We start from the raw sequence: 19722 nt of genomic DNA on the forward strand, positions 1-19722 counted from the left end.
TATATTTGCCGATTTTTAAAGTATTTCAATGCTTAAATAATATATATTCAACCATAATCATAAAATAAATATACTTTTATGTGAATCAATATGGTTGGCAAACACCAGTATGCGATCGAGGATGACTACAAATGTGTCAAAGGTCAGGTGTGTTTTGGTAATTTTCAGGGGCGTGAAATTGCTGTGTTTTCTCGGTTAAAGTGTGTTTAAAATGAAGATTTGACTTGAAAATGGCTTGGCATTTGCACACCTTCAAGCGCAAACTAATCCTCGCCACTCTAATAAGGCGACACGTGTATGCATCAGTGGTAAGAACAAATAAAAATGATATAAATAAAGTAGATTTATCTGGCATGTCTGGCTCACTCACTCACCATGCTCACCACCATCATGGTCCATGCATGCATGACCATGCTGTCCATGCATCTTCATCTTCATCTTCATTATGTTACACGGCTACAGAACGTTTGGTTCCATGACGCTGATGCTCACCATGCATGATGATGCTCACAGTTACATGTACATGATTAATGATGCATCGCATGCTTAACATACAACAACTGATGATCATAAAACGCCCATGGTACCTGATGACACACATGACATGAATATATAAACATGTTGTAGGTATGCTAGGTGAATTCAAATTTGCCATCAAACTGCATCATTTTATATATCAAATTAAAGCCCTTGAGTAAACAAAGCCAAAACTGAAAACCCTTTTTTCATAGCACTTTCCGTAGCAAAGTTACATCTTGTCAAAGATTGACTTTCATCAGAAAATGTCAAAAAGATTCAGCTAGTAAAATTCCCCAAAACGGCATTTCGGGGGTGTTTCTAGATCTTTTGTCTCATTATGATAGCAGCTTTTTTTAATGGAACTGCTATCAAAATCCCTCTAAAATTCCATGAGCGAGTGTCTTATACACATGTCACTTGTATGACCCACCCTATGACCCCCGGGAGTGGTGAGTCACTTTACATAGGTGCGTCGGATTTAACTATACCATGACCCACATGTGCGTCTAAACAATGACTGACATTTGCTGACAATGACTGAGCCCCTGGTCAAAATTGTGACGCACATGTTAAGGATTATGACTGTCCTCATGACGCAAATTTGACTCACCATTAGGTATTTTGACTGACACTGATGCGCCTAACCATTGGCGCACCTAGGTAAAGTGACTGACACTGACGCACCCCTCGGGGTATGTTGTAACACACATATTGAGTAAATGACCGTACCCTGCGTCACTAATTGGTTGGTAAATGACCCAACCATGACGCACATCCCCCGGGGGTCCTAGGGTGGGTCATACAAGTGACATGTGTATTATCACCATAAAAATCATATATTTGGGTCAAGTGAAGTATAGAAAACATATTTATGTAGGTTTCCTTCTTGCCAGTTGTATTAAATTTCTATGTAAAAATGCATTGACATTTTCGGCGAATTTGGCTGACTAGCAAATGTGTTTGCCTGGCATACCTACATGTTGCATGTTTGAGAAGTTTTAAGGGGGTACTACACCCTGTGCTGTGGTAAATTTGTGACTATTTTTGCATTTTTCTCAAAAAATAACACACTGGTAACAAAAGTTATACATATGTATATTATTGGGGCAAGGAATCCAATGACTACACTGAAATTTCAGTGACTCAAGACAAGCGGTTCAGGATATATGATAGGAAATGAGGTACATCGTAGCTGTACCTAATTTCTTATCATAAATAACGAACCACTTGTCTTGGGTCACTCAAATTCCAGTGTAGTAATTGGACTCCTTGCCCCAATAATATACATATGTATAACTTTTGTTACCACGGTGTTATTAGTTTTTGAGAAAAATGCAAAAATAGACACAAATTTACCACAGGGGTGTAGTACCCCTTAAAGAAAGCTTCAAATTTGTACACGATTATTATGTACGTCCCAGACAACCCAAGCTAGTCAGCCTAAACTCAAAAAAGTAGACGAGCGTACACACAGAAGAATTAAACAGTCATGCTGATTGGCTGATCAAAGCACTTTACAACCCCGGAGGCACTGCCAGTGTTCGATTTAGGGGTTTTACATGCACAGGTTTTACATCAGGGCTGTCAACTCTCACGCTCACGCAAAAAGCTGGAAAATGAGTAAAATCTCACGCATCGTCATGAATAATTTGTTGCTCCTACCCCCCGCATTCTCGAGCGCCGTGGCTCAAATAATCATGGTACAAAATGAACATTGGAGTCGGCAAATCCCGGTACGTCTCTGTCTCACGCCAAGCAATTCCAAAAAGTTGACAGCCCTGTTTTACATGCACAATGCATGTAACTTTGGCTCTGTGCATGTAGAATTTTGCCTGTGCATGCAAAATTTTGTGTTATTCAGCCCATTTTGAGGAAAAAATCAGAGTTGTGCATGTAAATTTTATTTTCTAAATCGAACCCTGGCCACTGCCCACTGGACTGGTCATTGACAAAGGGAGTAGGGAGATTGGGGTTAGTTGGAACACTGGGTAAGTTGAAACATTGTATTTTTTTCTGACACAAAAAATAATTTGGTAAAATACTGGCACCTAGTAATAGATATTAGTAAGGGTCATCCACCAAATTAGCAACAGCACTGATGCCCCACCAGTGTTGGCTTGGGAAAGGAATATCTGTTTTTTGACTTACTGACTAATTTTTATACCCCTCAGAAAAGATGCGTTATCTCCATGTTGTTTGAAGATTCAGGGATTATTTTTGAGTATCATAAGCACTAGTAGTAAGTCCCAGAATAATGTTAAATAAAAGTTTTATTGTATTTCTTCTTTTGTGTAATGAACTTTGAAATGTAAAAATAGGCATCGGGGTTAGTTGAAACTTTTGAGGTGGGGTTAGTTGAAACGTGAAAATCGCATAGAAAAATATGGTTAAAAATTTGACTTTTTAAAAATTTGTAACATGTTTACCATTTCTTCAATATTGCTTTAATATGGTTAAAAAGCAATAATACAAGCAAAAAAGTGCACACAGAAAGTACATTTTATAATATTTTAGGCTTCTCATATTTTGGTCCATGGTGACACTCGTTCACCTTGTGTCCAAAGTATTGAACCGCACTCCCACATATATATTTATTCATTTTTTCACACTGATTGTATGTTAAAGGGTGCCTTCAAGGGAAGTATAACCCTAACAACACAATAATAATTATTTTGAAATTTTTACAAGCCATGTTTCAACTAACCCATTCTATGTTTCAACTTACCCCAGGGGTGGGGTTAGTTGAAACTACCCCTTCAAATTTTCAAATTGGATTATATGAATAATCATAAGCAGGTCCAATAAAGTTTAAGGCTGTATTTGTAGCATGTATGTATATGTTTATACTGATATGGTTAGTGTTTCTTGAAAGTAATCGGTTTGCGTTAAAAAGACGATTTTGTGAAAAATGTTTCAACTAACCCCAATCTCCCCTATCATGCATGGCCATGGAGTTTCAAAAAGCACCCTAAACAAGTACCGTAACCACTCGGGTATAAGCCCACTCCCCTAGATGGCAGATTTCACTTCAAAAATGGGGTGGGCTTATAACCGAGGAAGGGCTAGTGCTTGAATTTAAAAATAAGAACAATCACCCCCATTTGTATATGCCCACTGTACCAGTAATTTCTAACTTCTTTGTCAATTTTTTAAAATTATAAGTGTGGAATGTTAATTATCAACTGATATTTTTTATATTTGTTCTTAAATATGAGAGCAAAGCATTGATTTGATTAAAGAACTTGGCCAAAATTTAGTACTGGGCTTATACCTGAGTGCACACTTGTCCCCAGAATGTTTCGAAAAATAGGGGGTGGGCTTATAGCCGAAGGTGGGCTTATACCCGGGTGGTTACGGTATATGCAAGGACTGAAAATACACCCCTTAACAAGTGTAATTTACTACCGTAAACAAGTATTGGCATTTTTTTACCCCTAAGCAAGTAAAACATTTATTTTGAAGACCCATAAGCAAGTATTTCCTTAAAATACTACTTGAAAGTTGAAACCACATTGTCATTGTTTTCTTTATTTACAACTCAGAATGGCTCGCATTGTTTTCTTTATTTATAACTCAGAATGGCTCGGAAATTGAAACGGCACGATGCTACCAGAATAGGAGCCATTTTAAAATTCCATAATAAACGTTATGCTGATAATAGTGATAAAGGCCTATAAATGTAGGACCAGAGAGCCTAGCTAGGAGTAGGAGGGTAATGAAATGAATTATGACAAAACTGTAAGAAAAAACAGCAAACAATGAAGAAAAGAAAATAGAGAAAAAGAAGTCAAGAAATGATTTTACAACTTTTTTGAAGGCCATATTTAACTTAAGTTTCTACGATTTATTCTCCAACCTCTAAATATTATTATAGTCCTACAAATCATGTTTCAAAGTGACACGAAAATCATAAAATAGTGGTCAGATTTTTTATATTTTTAAGGCCTAGGCTATATTAGGCCTATGTTGTGAAAAGATGAATAAATCAATTTATTTTGAAAGCTTAAAATGACAACGAGTACTTCTGGAAGGAATCAGGTGAATAGTGGTATCATTTCATAAGTTGAATTAAAGTATTTGGATGAAAATCAGTCAGTAGGCCTAAATAGCGACTGATGCATGGTGCTCAATCAGTTCAGCCAAGATTGCAGGATTCATGTAAAAGTATGACTGCAGAATTTTGATACCAATCCTAAAACGTATTTTGTGTCAATTCTGCACCATATCCATCTTACCTTTTATATTCATTTGATGTTTTCATAATTTATCTAAAAGTATAAAAATAAAGTTTAAATAAAATCAAGATCGGGATATCACTTGTTGTGACAAAAATCTGATGTTTTTGACAATAATAAATGCATGTTTTTTTATGGGCACAGGCATTTTGGATATAAGGTCACAGGTTAGATCGATCCTCATCCGTATATTTGTGATTAAATAATTGTATAGGTCTACAACATGAAAATTAGCTTGAAAAATCTGTATTTTTATCCATAAATACAAGATAGAAAATTAAAATAATAATAACCATTTTAAAATGAAATGAGAAACACTTAAGGGGGTACTACACCCCTGTGGTAAATTTGTGACTATTTTTGCATTTTGCTCAAAAAATAATAACACACTGGTAACAAAAGTTATGTATATTATTGGGGCAAGGAATCCAATTACTACACTGAAATTTCAGTGACTCAAGACAAGCGGTTATTTTCAGTCATTGCACATACTTGTTTAGGGTCCTTTTTGAAACTCCATGGCCACGCATGATACCCCCTTGTCAATGACCAGTGCCCCCCGGGTCAGTGGGATTACTGTACAATGCTATTTTCCCCTTTGGCAGAAGGGGAAAATAGCAAAGTACGGTGTGGTAATGCCATTTTTCCTGGCAAATGTGTGCTCTGTTGTTTGCTATTTTCCCCCTTTACCTGGTAAATGTGTACTCTGCTTTCAACAGTCATTCCAATTTCAATTCATTCACTTTTATTTTATTTCAATAATCATAAAAACAGACGTCACGTAAACACATTATCAAGCAAACTATACAACAAATCTATCAAATGAAAAGAGTATTGAGGGAATGGTTGAAAAGCCAATAATGCCAGCAGCCCAGCACTGAATATCTCTTTTATGAGGCGAAAAAAATACTGATAAACAAAAAATGACTGTCACACAGATGCAAAAACAGGCAGGTATATAGCACTTGAGATCTTTTCAACTGCATGGGCAACAACAATGGAGCTACCCACCTACAGATGAAAAGAATTTAGCTTGTTATTTACCTCCCTGCCCTGAAATTCACTTTGACACCCCCCCCCCCCAAAAAAAACCCAAAACAATCCAGACATAATTTTATTTGGTGCTACCACTGATATCTTTACTATATTTTTCTTCATATTTCACAGGAATTTGGCTGCCTAGCCAGGAATGGTTACACAAACTCGTACCAATGTAATTGTCTACACCACAAATATCAGGCAGCCACAGCCTTTCTGTTACATCCCTCTAACAACCAGCTACATACTGGAAACCAATCCAAAAATCATGGAGTACCACGTCCATGTGGTAAGGCTTCATATGCGCAGTGGCTATGGGAGTGTCAGCAGATAGCCAATCAGTGTACAAAGGAAGAGCATAGACATGAAAGCAAAGAGCTGAAAACAGAAAGTTCTCCAAGTAGTACAGATTTTCAGCCATCGGAAAATTTCCAGCATTCTCGTAGATCTCGATCCATTCACTGGGATCGTAGGGAAACAAAGCTCATGTGCATTAATGATAAACATGGTATCTTTGTTAGACATGATGATGTTTTTGATGCAGCTGAGAATAGTAGAGGCTCCTGTTCTTCTGAAACAAGTAGTGAATGTGCTGAAGAAACAAAAGACATGGACCCACCACTTGTTTTCCTTCTGGATTCTAAAGGGAAACAAGAAGTGCTGGATCTCTTAGCAGAGCATAAGCAAAGTTCAGATCAGAGTGCTTTGGATAAGCTCAATCGGCTTGTTGATATCATACAACAAAGAGAGAACATTGGTCATTACTTTAATCAAGATTCCAAAAACATTGCAAAAGAGAAAATCACAAGGCACAATACTAGCAGCTTTGAAATGTATAGCACTGCAAAGAGCTCAACATATGAAGAGTATCTACGAGCTGTTAATAACAGACGGCTACCATTTGACGGACGTCATCATGGTACAAATATTGTGTCAATGAGAGCTTGTAGACAAGGTAAACTGCAGGGCACTTTGGTTGTCAACAATCACGTAAGTCTCTGTAGCGGGAATGGCAGCACATCTGTACCGTCATCCAATAGAGGGCGAGGTGAACCAAGTAAAGAGCAACTAGCTGTGATGTATCAGAGGCTATATGAGCAAGTGAGTTGGGAAGACAATGTTTTAGAGGTGGGTGGTCTGTCACCCAAACATTTTATTCCAAGTTTTGAGCTAAGTACGCCAGTGGTGTGGATGTGTACATCACAGTTGGCAATAGAACAGTACATGACTTATGGGGGTAGTGTACCACTAAACTGCCCAAACAAAACACATTTCAGGCCTGAACTTCCACTGGAGTTATGAGAAAAATAGCTTTCACCTGATAACCTGATTTTGATGGGAGCAAACCTTTAAATAACATGGAAATGACACTTTAAAGTAACATTCAAAATATTCAAATTCTTTCTTATTCTACCACCCTCATCCACCCCTAATACTATCATGCCACTGCCAGAACTCACTACCCCACACCCTACCCCAGCACTCCACCATCCTACCCCACCCATCTACCCCACCACCCTATCCCGTACCCCACCACCCTATCCACTGCTCCACTACCATCACCCTATCCACTACCTCTACCACCATGATACCTTTTCTTATACCCTACCACCCTGGATCCCACTACCCCAACACCCTACCCTGCCTACCTACTTCCCTACCACCCAGAACCCTACCCCAACCACCCTTACCCCACCACATCCTACTCCACCTCTTCTTGTACTGAAGAGCCTGATGAACGTTGTCAAGAAATCAGATTTTAATCAGTTATAATGGTATGAATTACCCTGACATGTTTCTATTGTTTTTTTAAACTCACTGGGTGTCCCTTTTCCCTCCATGCAGGGGTAAAAATGCAAGTACCCTCCTTCAAAGTTGTACTTTCCTCATCAAGACCAGTGCTGTCCCTATTGACCCCAAGTCGGGGTCAATAGGGACACCAAACTTTATTAAAAAATATATACCCCCACATATATTCAATTTTTATAATGGTGGATTAAAGACATCATGGGTGGACATAATATGCCCACAAAAGTTTAGCTCATGTGGCTACAGGAAAAAAACTACAATCCAGAGAGTGCCAAAACTGTCCCTATTCACCCCATTCTACGGGTGTATTTTGTTGAGAACCCACCTTATTTCGATGTTTGACTTCAGTGATTTGGTCACCATGGGGCACAACCTTGTGGTATAATGCTATATTAAAAATTTTGTCGTTTTAGCAATTGCTCCCATTCAACTTTTTGCCCACCTGTCTCAAAAAGCTGACTTCCCCTCTCAAGTATAAAGTTCAAACTAACTGAACAAAAAGTATGAATTTTTTTTTTTTTCAGATTCCCAACTTCTATAGCCAGTCTCATGATTACACCATGTATGCTAATGATGTTGTGTTTGACAACAGAATCTTGAATGTGAAAACTACGTAAGTATAACTGAAGACTAGATCGAGTGAAATTGTTGTGTCAGTGCAAGAACATAGTAATTGACATTTTGGATGAAGTGGAGTTGTTATTCCTAATGCCAAACACTGCTTTTTGCTATCGAAACTAAAGAAGAAACAAAAAAGGAGAGAAGATGAACAAAAAAGTCACTTGGTACCCCCGGGATTCGACCGCCTGGCGTGCCAAGCACACAATCACCGACCGGTAGCCACTGGCCCCCCGGCTAGTGATTACCAGAGCATAGCACTTAGAGTAATTCCGTAATCGCATCACCCAGGATTCATGCATGCGCGGTGGTTATCCTTGTGGTATTTTGTGGTACCTAGCTGTGTTAGGTTTAATGGAGTATGAAAATATAATGGGAAAATGCGCAGATTTTAATATTTTACCAATCTTAGAAGCAAATAATTAAATTTTAATTATATAATAAGTAAAAAAATAAAACTCAAAAATGCTTTCACAGTAAAATGACAAAAATGCAGATCATACAACATTCTTGCACTGACACGCCAAAATAAGGGTTCTTGTTTATTTGTTTACTGTTTTGTTTTTGTTACTAATGAAAATTAGTTTTTTACACTTCATCCTCAAAAACTATTCACCCATGTGATTGGAAACTCCAATATGTTTTGTTCAATGACATTAGAAATATCTGAGCAAACTGTAGAGGTTTAATCTGTTTTTTAGAGTCGTTATGATTCTATAATCTCTCTCTCCCTCTCAATCAGGGGTCTACCGGCATACAAAGCCACTGTGCAGTCATTGAAGTACCTAAGCACTGCCTGTCTATATAATGTGAACCTAGAGGTCCTGAATCTGACCATCAATACTGAAATGAACTGCATTCAAGCCAGATGGAGGGTCATAGGGGTGCCACTACATCGTCTTATCCTGCTACCATGGAGGAAAGGTGCTAAAAAGTAAGTTGATAATGAGTGCTTGTAATATTTTCACCTAATAAAGTTTATATAATTATGTTTTAGGTGTGTGGGTATGTGTGCAAGTGGGTAGGCAGCCCCCAAACGTGACAGCACAACTCCACCTTGCTATCCAATTGTGGACACCGCAGAGAACACATAATGTCCACAGTTTACTTGCAAAAAAAGCAATTTACACTGATAGTTTAATTTAAAAAGCATGTTTAAATCAATGGTAAGTAGTCCGTCCATGGTGATGTGTTAATAGGCATATTTATAAACAATGATACACAAAATCTGTGTTTGCATAGTTCTGTACATGGTCCACATTTGGCGGCAATTACAGGTATATATGTTTACTGTTTTGTGTGGATATAGGTCAATGTCATTTTGAACCACTTCCAGTGACAGATTTTGGCTTTCTTTTCACTGCTAGTTTAATTCATTCATTCATCTTTTTATTTGTTCGTTTGCAAATTCATAATAGGAAGAAATCATAAAAAATAATTTCTTGAAATATCACATGGCATTCAGGTCAATAAGCAAAAGCAAATTTAATCCATAGGCATAATTTCCAAAAAGTGGACCTTTTTCCCAAGTAAATTTGCCTAAATATGCAAAAAGTAGACTTACGATTGAACTTGAAAAAGTTTTCTCTTTGTTAATATTTTGTTCATATAATTTGGACCTTGAGGCTTCTTGTGTATTTGTGTACAGTTCCCCTGAAAGGTGGCCCTTTTTGTCAATGGGTGCCCTCTGGCTATGCTCATGATGGAATATATATCCACAAAACTTGGATCTGCTGTATAATGAATATGGATGCATTATGTTTATCTGTCATATAACACTCATTTTAATCAGCCTTTCTTTTTTGTCATCTTTCTTTAGATACTTTGATGCATTTTCTACATTTGATGTTGGTTCTGATGGGCTTATTCATACACACGTTGTAGACAAGGTATGTTGAAATTGGATATTCAAACGGAACTATTGTTAGACACATACTAGTGCCCAATGTACTATACTTTGTTTCACCTCAAGGTTGGTAGTGATTTCAGTGCTTTTACACGGTTGTGCAGATAAAATGCACTTTTACGCATATATATATATGCTCTGCGTGATTAAGTTCAACTTATTCAACTTTCAGACAATGTCCTTCTATGATGCCCAGAGCAGGGTGTACAAACAGCCAGGTATTAGCCAGATAGGAATTTGCCATGCACAGTGGCGTATCAAGGAGGGGCACATGCCCTGGGCGCAGGGTTCGATTTACTTTGAAAAATTGGGTAGCAATTTTTAGCGAAAACCTTATTTAGGCGATGTTCTTATAATATTAGCATATTTTTACATTGTAAAAAATTGCTCTGCAAGCTGAACTTTGTGTAGTAGGTTGTCCAAAATGGGGAGCATTTTGCTCCACGACACCAGTTAAATCGAACCCTGCCTGGGCGCCATATTTAGGGGGCGCCGAAAGCATGATGGTAAAAAAAAGGGGGTCAACGAAAAGTCCCCACGAAAAGTAGAACTCTGCATGAAAAAAATGAAATCAGCATTATTTAGTGCAGTGTGTCAGCAATCAGCATACCATTATCTATGTTCAGCTATTTATGTTTAAAATTTTGGAAAATTTTTGATCCCCCCCCCCCCACTTTTTAGATTCATGAGCGCCCTGGGCAAAAACAATTTAGGGTCAGCAATTAATTATTTCCATTTGGGGCACTGCCATTTTATATCCTTGCCCTGGGCACCATAACTCCTAGCTACACTACTGGCCATGCATTCTTTATCATCCAGTGCATCTGCCTCAAAATTCAAATGCAATAAATAACATGGAAAGAGTAGACATTTGTTAATATTTGCTCCTCTTGCTGCTTATTAACTTAGTTTGGTTGCCCATCAGTTAGGATTAGGGTCAAACCTGACAGTATATATAGGGTTTTCTTTACTAATTGAAATTTATTCTCCCTTTTGTTTTTCAGGTCATGCCTAACCCTGGAGACAAAGTCACCGCACCATCGTTGGCCACTCGTATCGGTATCGCATTAGGTATAGTACGCCCTCAAGCACCAGCAGTACAGGGCAACTGCACAGGCAATATGAATTTGTCATTTGTGAAACCAAAGTGGTGGTATTCAAAACAACAAAATATATAAAACTATATCAAGTTCTTTATGTACAATATATGCATAAATTGTAACTTAATATGTGCCAGTGTATGTGTGTATACATGTATATGTAGGAAAAATATCACAGTAATATTTGGTCTGTATGCACAATACAAGTTAGACCAGGTTCCGCTTTAGACCTGGTCTAACTATGGAGATTAGTTTTACAAGAAGGAACTTTTTGGTATTTTACATACCTTATTCTACATTAGTATATATCCGTCTATAGGCAAATACATGCAGCTTAATATTAGATAGCTGTAGTTCAACTTTTGGACTTTGCTAGGAGTAATTGAGGAAAAGAAAAGAATCACAGGATCCCTCCCTAATTCTAACCTCCATGGTTAGAGCAGGTCTAAAGTTAAACCTGGTCAAACTTATTTTGTGCATACAGACCAAAGAGAATAATGGCTATTACCTTCATGTAAGCCTACACAGCAGTCACCAGGTACCTCCAAAATAGGTAGGAGCCCGATATGGAGAATGATGTCATTCCTCATAGCACTGCCAACTATACTATGTCTTGTGTCGCCAGCGTATGGACAAACTGCACTTTTTACATGGGTGTATATGCCACGTGGGATTAGGTTAGCGCAGGTGATTCGAAACATGGCATTTCTCTCAAGTTGAGATGAGACCACAATTAAAACCAGAGAATGTGTACTCAACTGCCATCCATCTTGATACACAAATGGGGCAAAAATTGGGGGTATTTGTGTTTTGCTTGAAATGCACCCGAAACTAATCGGTGCTTGTGCACAATACTAGACATGCTCCATGGCGCGACACACTGACTGCGTTTGAGGAGTGACACAATGCGTTATAGTGTGATTGTCACACACAATCTTTTTGTTCGTTTCTGCATACCATTGGCAAAGACCCGAATACCCCACATTTTTTTCTCCATAATTGACTGTGCTATATTTGTACATGGTGGAATAGGGATTCCTGGTTTTAATTCTGTGGATGATACTCTCTAGAGCGAAGGGGCCATGCAGGGAAAGACACTTTCGCTCTATACTCATAATGGTCAGCTGAAACATCCCAAAGAATTAATTTGATCAAATGCATCACCAAAATAATATAGTGATATAACTACAATTTGTAGTGATACTGAGTATCACTTTGTAAAAATACTAAGTATTCTTGACATTTAAAATTCACATTGTAGGCTCGATGTTTGAAAATTTATTTCACAAAAAGCTCTGGGTAGATTTTGAAATTGCCCGGTCAGAATGTAGTTTCCCATTCAAATGCATGGTCAGTTAGGGCTTTGTGGCTAATATGGCAGCAGTGTCTTAGCTAGCCACCCGCCTGGCCGTCATTTTAGACTGGGAGTTTGCTGCTGGGACAGGCAAAATTAATGCCTTTGACAGATGCTACATTATAATTGTAGGTATTGACAAGGGCTGCCTACCTTTTTAGTAGACCAGCTTTGCAAAAGAAGGCCATAGCAAGACATATTTGAACTCTTTGAACTCCCAGTGGGCTGTAGAGGTCTGGTAAATGTTTTAAAGGTCAAATTAGGACAGGCATTTTTATTCAAATGACGGGCAAACCTCAGACCCTGTATGGCATTGTCCTTGTATAGTGAGTAGTGATGTCATTCTCCTAAAATGGGCAATGGAGATGCCTGGTGACTGCACAGAGTTAGCCTAGTTATCAAGACAGGTATTCTACAGCTTACGAAATAAAGCTTGATGATCTTGACAATGGGCTAATTCTGTGAAGGCCTACATGTAGGATAGACCAAATAATGGGCTATTCAAGTTGAAATCCATACCCCTTATGAAAGATCTCCCACCCAGGAGTTGTAGATTGCAAATGGAGCCACTCATTCAGGTAACAACATTTGAAATTCACACGCCCTGTGTGAAAGGTTAAAGTCAGGTCATCCATAGGAGGGTGATGGATTTCAACTGGAATAGCCCAATATTCCTAATATATGACACAGTCTGGTCCATGGGGGCCAAAGGCGGCAAATTTGAAACTGAGATAAGACAAAATATATGGAGTGAAAAAAAAATACATACGAAAATAGACATCACAAAACTTCAGAACTTTTGAAACAAGGCAGCTAGACCTTTGGTGATCTTTATTATGATAGCTTAATGTTTGTATACGGTAATAATTATAGTAACTCCATTTTCAAAAATACCTCCTTTGGCCTCCATGGACAAGATCGTGTCACAAATCCTATATCCTTGCAGCAGTGTGTAAGTTGGCAATATTGAAACAATATACTAAGATATACTCAATGTAAAATGTACATTTCAAGTCTTAGATTTGGAAAACAAATGTTAATGTTTATTTTATTTGAAGAATTTATGCTGCATATCATAGTGCTCTATTTATCAGGCGAAGAGTGAGGTGAGTATTGGAATATTATCATGTGCAAAGTATTAAACCAGGGCCTTGACACTCGTATTCATTAATCCCTGTACTATACAAAACATGAAGTCACCGTCACCGGCAGCTGGGGAGCTTTTAGTATAAAATTCACATATGTGTGCACTTGGTAGTATCAGACTGACTGGAAAAAGTACAACACACTGATTTGTGTACAACATTTTGTTATCCCATTTAGTTGACTCTTTGGCACATATGTGACCCCTCAGCACAACTGAGCCCGGATGTCGCCAGTGCCACTATTGAGATATGCTCCATTGAACTTAACAATAAACAATAGGAAACAAAGGATTTATTGACTGTTTTATTGATTTTTCACTACTTAAATGTCAAGTACTATAAACATGATATATATCATTTTAAAGCTAATTTCAAGCAGAATATTTTGGTTGAATATCTCAAAAATGATGATTGGCGACTTCCGGGCTCAGTTGTGCTGAGGGGTCACATATGTGTATTATGGTTATTTTATGTCCATGTGTTGATCAGAAGAGACTGAACATTGGATGTTAACCAAAACCAGAAATGGGTGGTATTTTGGATTCTTCTTCCCCTTTTCCACTAAGTTGTCTTGTCCCTCCATGATGCATGGGTTCTCTATGGCCCTGATTCTCATTATGTCAGTAGGCATGGGTTTAGGTTTTTTGTGGCCATTCTGGAGGCGCTAAGGATCCCCTTGGTCAGAAAATGTTGCAAATAAGGGAGTAAAAAGCTCCCATTTTCTCTGTATCTGAACAAATTCTTAATGTGCTGGTGCCTTTTTTTTCTTTTTTTCCAAGTGAAGATGGAGGCAAAAAAACACAATTTCTAGCTTTTCTAACTTTTCAGTTCTTAATTTCTTCAGTCAACAGAATTTTGTATCAAAGTTGGTTATATTCGCTTCATTTTGGTTTTTAGTAGCTTTACTTTTAAGAATACATGCTTATTATTTTTGTTGCATCACCATTCAAAATGTACCGGTACTTGTTTTCATACAGTTTCATTTGACGTTATCTAATTAATATTTCATGATGGCATCATAAAAATGTTGTTAAAAAGTGAGGGAAAATAAACAACAAAAAAAACACATTAAATCAATATACTATACCACATCTTGATAGATTTATTTAATAATTCAATCATTATAATATAAGAAAATAGATATTGTATTCATTTTCCACTTGTTACGTAGACCTGTTGACTTTGGAAGGAGCAGAATTAATACAAATGTGATCCAATCAAAGATGAGATGGAAAGTTGGCCAAGGTAGTTTAAAAATACAGGGTGCAATGTCTTCTCAGTATTAAAGTACATAAAGGCAGGAGAAAACAACCGAGTAAAAAAAATGAATGCCTATGAAATACCTCGCAAATCATTTTGCCAACTTTCCATCCCATTCTTTATATTTTGCACATTTTAATCCACAAAGTCTTAAGGTGCATGTACCTTTTGCTAGAAAAGGTCACACATTGTAAGTCCCTATGTTTAAAAAATACATTTACAACACATTGCAAGTCCCTGAAACCATCATTGTAACATATATCCTATGAATAGTTTTGATGGGTTTAGGACTTACGATGTAGTGTAATGTTAGTGTTAAGGCTCTTATGCAAGTCCTGATTTCTTGAAGAGGTGCTTATTGAAATTATATCATGGAAGCATTCTTTGCTCAACAATATGGTACAACACATTATCCTGGTAATAGTAACAGTGCAGTGATTGTAAACCAAAGATCAAAACCATTGAATTGGAAAATTGACAATTTTCCTTTGGTTTTGTTTTGTTTTGACCGTGAGTCATACTTTGTTGCAATAGTTACAAACTTAGAAGCACTTGGATTTAAGCTGGGAGACACTAATTTGTGCCATGAAATGCAGTATTATACATATTTCTAAAATCACCAGGATCATATAAATTTTGGGTTTCCTTACTCATTAAAATTTAATGTAGTGATTTTAGAGATGTTGGCTTTTGAATGTGTTGACCTTACATGTATGCTGTTATGCAATTCAATATCCAGTTTTGATCAACCACGACTGAATTGACCATTTACCCATTACCCTCCCATAATGCATTGCATTAGGATTGAACCTATACCATTTATTATCCACTTATCTTATTTGCAATAACACTGTATATTCAATCCTAGTGTGGTGCATTATGGGATATGGACAGGTTTGCACCTGTCAGTATTTTCCATATATTATTATAAAGGCCAGTATAATTAATAGTCCAACATTTTTCCAGGTATTAACTTGTTGGCTGTGACAAATGTTGCATTGTAGTTTCTCTGCAGTAATTTTTGCTTCTTTGCAGCAATTTTCAGTGCTATAATGCAAGAATTAATTGACATTTTCGGTAAATCCCATAATTTCTTGCGGTATGTTAGACCCCAGATGTCGTCATCTGACGTCACGCTGATGCACACAGCATCGTTTAGCGAACATCGCTACTGCACATTGCAAGTCGGCGTGACGTCAAATGAAGACACCACAAGGAGTTATGGGATTTACCGAAAAGGTCACTTCTTTACAGTGATTTACCACTCAAATGAAATAGCATTAGCAGGTGGTATTTTCTTGGACTTTTTCAGGAGCTGAAGATGGTGCTCTGAATTTTTGTTGCTATGTAAGCCCAAAGAGCAAATTTGATGCTTCACAAAAACTCGCATAAGACGTCTAGAAAGACAAAATTAGGTTGCTCTACCTTAGTGTTATATAGATGATATATTTCACAATGTTTAAACATTGTTTCCCATCATAAAGTCTCCATTTTTCCGTGAATTACATTATCTGACTAAACATAACAAGATCATGCATGCATGCATGCATGCATGCCTGATTTCAAACATCAAAATGCAAATTGGTGTATATCTTTTTTATGAGAACACCTGGAAATGTAATATTTAATGCTTCTTGGTACAGAGTTGGAGCATATTTGATAGAGGATGGATCTTACAATTGACATAAGCAATAAATACACTCATGATACAATGTAACATTAGATGGTTTGTAGTCAGAACTAGGTGTATAGCTGTCACTCTGTCAATAGCCCAATATGTGATGCAGAACATCAAAAGGGGGAGTTTGTGGCAAAATAAGATCAAAATAGACAGAAAAAAGAAAGGAATATTAAGAATTTGGGATGCTTTGTCACTTATAAAATATGAATGCTTTGATCAATTTTAGCAAATGAGGCGTCATTTTAAAGCTTGCAACCTGCAAAGTCCCCCACCTCTTTTGATGTCCTGCATCACATAGAAGTAGAATTTAATAGTTCTCTGGAATAGTCTATATCTTGTGAGCCGAATTTTCTATACTGTAAGTAGTGTCATCTTCAGAGCTAGCTGTAAAGACAACACTTCCTTATAATATTTTGCAGATTTCCTTTTACAAATTAAGCGTACTGGTAACAATCCAGTGCATATTATTTTGCACAAGGTCCTATGGACACGCTTGACGTTGAGTGCGTATATGCAATCGTTCACGCTTTAAGGAACCTTCAAGCATGAGAATGATCATCCATGAAAAAACCCGCAAAGTTTGAAAAAGCGTGTGAAATGAGGCTAAAAAGGCCCAAAATGGGTTGAAATTAAAAGAAAGTGAGGAAATTTGGACCACAAAAAAGCAGGAAATCCTGCAAAAGTAGGGAAATTCTCATGACTGAATGCAGATTTTGACTTCTCCAAGAAAAGAAAAGATTAGGTCAGTAACATCAAGTAGAATTTAGAGCATCTAGTAGTTTCACATTTATGAGTATATTTATCCCTCAACATTATGAACAGTTAAGATAAGAAATAGCTGATGAGCAGGCAGGATTTCGTGAAGGAAGGGGTACTAGGGACCAAATTGTCAATATCAGGAATGTGATTGAGAAATGCAGAGAGCATAGACTTCCTCTTTACATGTGCTTCATAGATTACAGTAAAGCTTTTGACTGTGTTAGCCACCCTCAGATGTGGGAAACTATGAAAAAGATGGGTTTCCCAAGTCATCTTGTGGATCTGATCAGCTGCTTATATGAAGACCAAGAATCGGCAGTCAGAACAAGTAGTGGAGACACAGATTGGTTCAAGATTGGAAGAGGCTTACGACAGGGCTGTGTGCTATCACCAAACCTATTTAACATCTACTCTGAAGACATAATGAGAACAGCTTTGGAGGGGTTTGAAGGTGGAGTGAAGTTTGGCGGTACAAGAATTACTAACCTGAGGTACGCCGATGATACCACTCTTATTTGTAGCAGCAGAGTAGAGCTGATTGAACTTTTGAAGCGCATCAAAGAGGCCAGCGAAGAAAAACACCTTCTCCTGAACACAAAGAAGACAAAAATAATGGTTGTAGACAGAGAGCGGAAAAGTGATGAGTTTGTGATAGATGGACAGCAGATTGAGGAGGTGAAGCAATTTGAATATCTGGGTTCAATGATTAACAACAGTGGTGACAGCACAACTGAAATTAAGAGAAGACTGGCTATTGCAAGGACAACTGTGCAGGGCATGTCAAGCATATGGAAAAGCAGAGGCCTATCCATTGACCTCAAGGTACGCCTACTTCGTGCAACTGTGTTTTCCATTGCCACTTATGGATGCGAGTCTTGGGCTATGACCAAGAATGATAGGAAAAGAGTAGATGCTTTTGAGATGTGGTGTTACAGGAGGCTTCTACGAGTGACATGGAAAGACAGGAGAACAAATTCCTGGATCCTCGACAAGATTGGTACAAGTCTAACCATCAGAAGCGGCATAATGGAGAGAAAGCTGAAGTACTTTGGCCATATTGTCAGGAAACATGGAGGTGTAGAAAACAGATTTTGCAAGGGGCTATGGAAGGCAACGAGGAAGAGGACGCCCACCAACATCTTGGACTAATGACGTGAAGCTGGTTTCTAACCAGGGAATGCAAGGTGCAACGCACTTGGCATCAGATCGAGTGAGATGGCGTACTCTTGTGAAGACCACAGCAGCGCTACACAGCGCCACCTGACACAGAGAGAGAGAAGATATAAATGCCATTTCAAACTCTTTAAAGTTAAGCCCACCAATATCTGTCCTACAATGCTGGCTTTAAATTAACACACTTCTTTCAAAATGCCAAGGTTATTTTATGAGACTAATCAAATTTACTTATTATTTTCCTTATACTGGACTAGTTATATTTTCCTATATCTAAAATTGAGAACATTTTCATGTATCACCATGCTATGGATCATCTTATACAACTAGAATTTTAATTTAATTTCAAATTATGTCTGCAATATCAATTACCCTCTATAGTATGTTTCGTCTAAAGTTGAGAGTTACACTAGATTGCATTTCGCAATGGCAGATTCAAATCATGTGCGCTAACCTAATCCCGCAGGGCTTACACACATACGCGTAAAAGGGCGATTTGTCTGTACGCTATCAACGAAACTGCGTAAACAGCAACACACTAGTACTAATTTAAATCTGCCACTGCAAATTCCAACATGGTGTTACTCTCAACTTTAAGGCAAGACACACTCTAGTTGAGATGTACAACTAGTGTGAACTTGCAGAATTCTCTTAAAAACAATAGAGGTTATCCGCATTTTATAAGCTGCATATCCTATCAGTCCTTGTTTAGGACTTTCAAAAGAAGTACCTGCATGTGCAACCATAACTGTTTCAAAACAGCCTGCCAAAGTCATGCAGGTTGTGCACTGAATTGGTTTAAATGAGGAATACTACGGGAACCAGCACCTTTTGTTAAAAGTCACACATGAGTAAAGTGGATAACCTCTATTCCTGAAGCTTGTGAAAAATTGGTGAATAGTAACACAAAGTGAGATATCTCATATACAGTCTGATATTAATGCTGAATATATTATGAATAAAGATTATATTCTAAAAAGTAAATCTGTGTAGCATTTGTCTTAATTTTGGTAATTAGTCATTAATTTTACTTTATAATCAGAATCAGAATGTGCATTTTACTAGCAGATTACAAAGATATCAAAGATCACAGGAATGGAATATTGGAAAGAGATATGGTAAGAT

The 19722-nt window shown here is 37.6% G+C and overlaps 1 protein-coding gene across 1 annotated transcript; it reads left to right on the top strand.

Annotated features, from left to right (window-relative positions):
• Positions 1-150: 150 nt before the first annotated feature.
• LOC140137828 (uncharacterized) lies at positions 151-14012 on the top strand. The gene is made up of 6 exons (XM_072159618.1): positions 151-308; positions 5922-6893; positions 8126-8214; positions 8962-9153; positions 10039-10108; positions 11130-14012. Exons 1-6 carry the CDS (start codon positions 231-233, stop codon positions 11301-11303), a joined length of 1575 nt encoding a protein of 524 aa, XP_072015719.1. The 5' UTR covers positions 151-230; the 3' UTR covers positions 11304-14012.
• Positions 14013-19722: the final 5710 nt, after the last annotated feature.

This window comes from Amphiura filiformis, chromosome 17 (assembly GCF_039555335.1).
Source record: "Amphiura filiformis chromosome 17, Afil_fr2py, whole genome shotgun sequence".
Classification (NCBI taxonomy): domain Eukaryota; kingdom Metazoa; phylum Echinodermata; class Ophiuroidea; order Amphilepidida; family Amphiuridae; genus Amphiura; species Amphiura filiformis.

Coding starts and splice junctions, on each gene's coding strand:
- LOC140137828 (XM_072159618.1), top strand. CDS start 231: ATGGCTTGGCATTTGCACACCTTCAAGCGCAAACTAATCCTCGCCACT. Junction 309..5,921: donor GACACGTGTATGCATCAGTG/GTAAGAACAAAT, acceptor CATATTTCACAG/GAATTTGGCTGCCTAGCCAG. Junction 10,109..11,129: donor ATACACACGTTGTAGACAAG/GTATGTTGAAAT, acceptor TTTGTTTTTCAG/GTCATGCCTAACCCTGGAGA.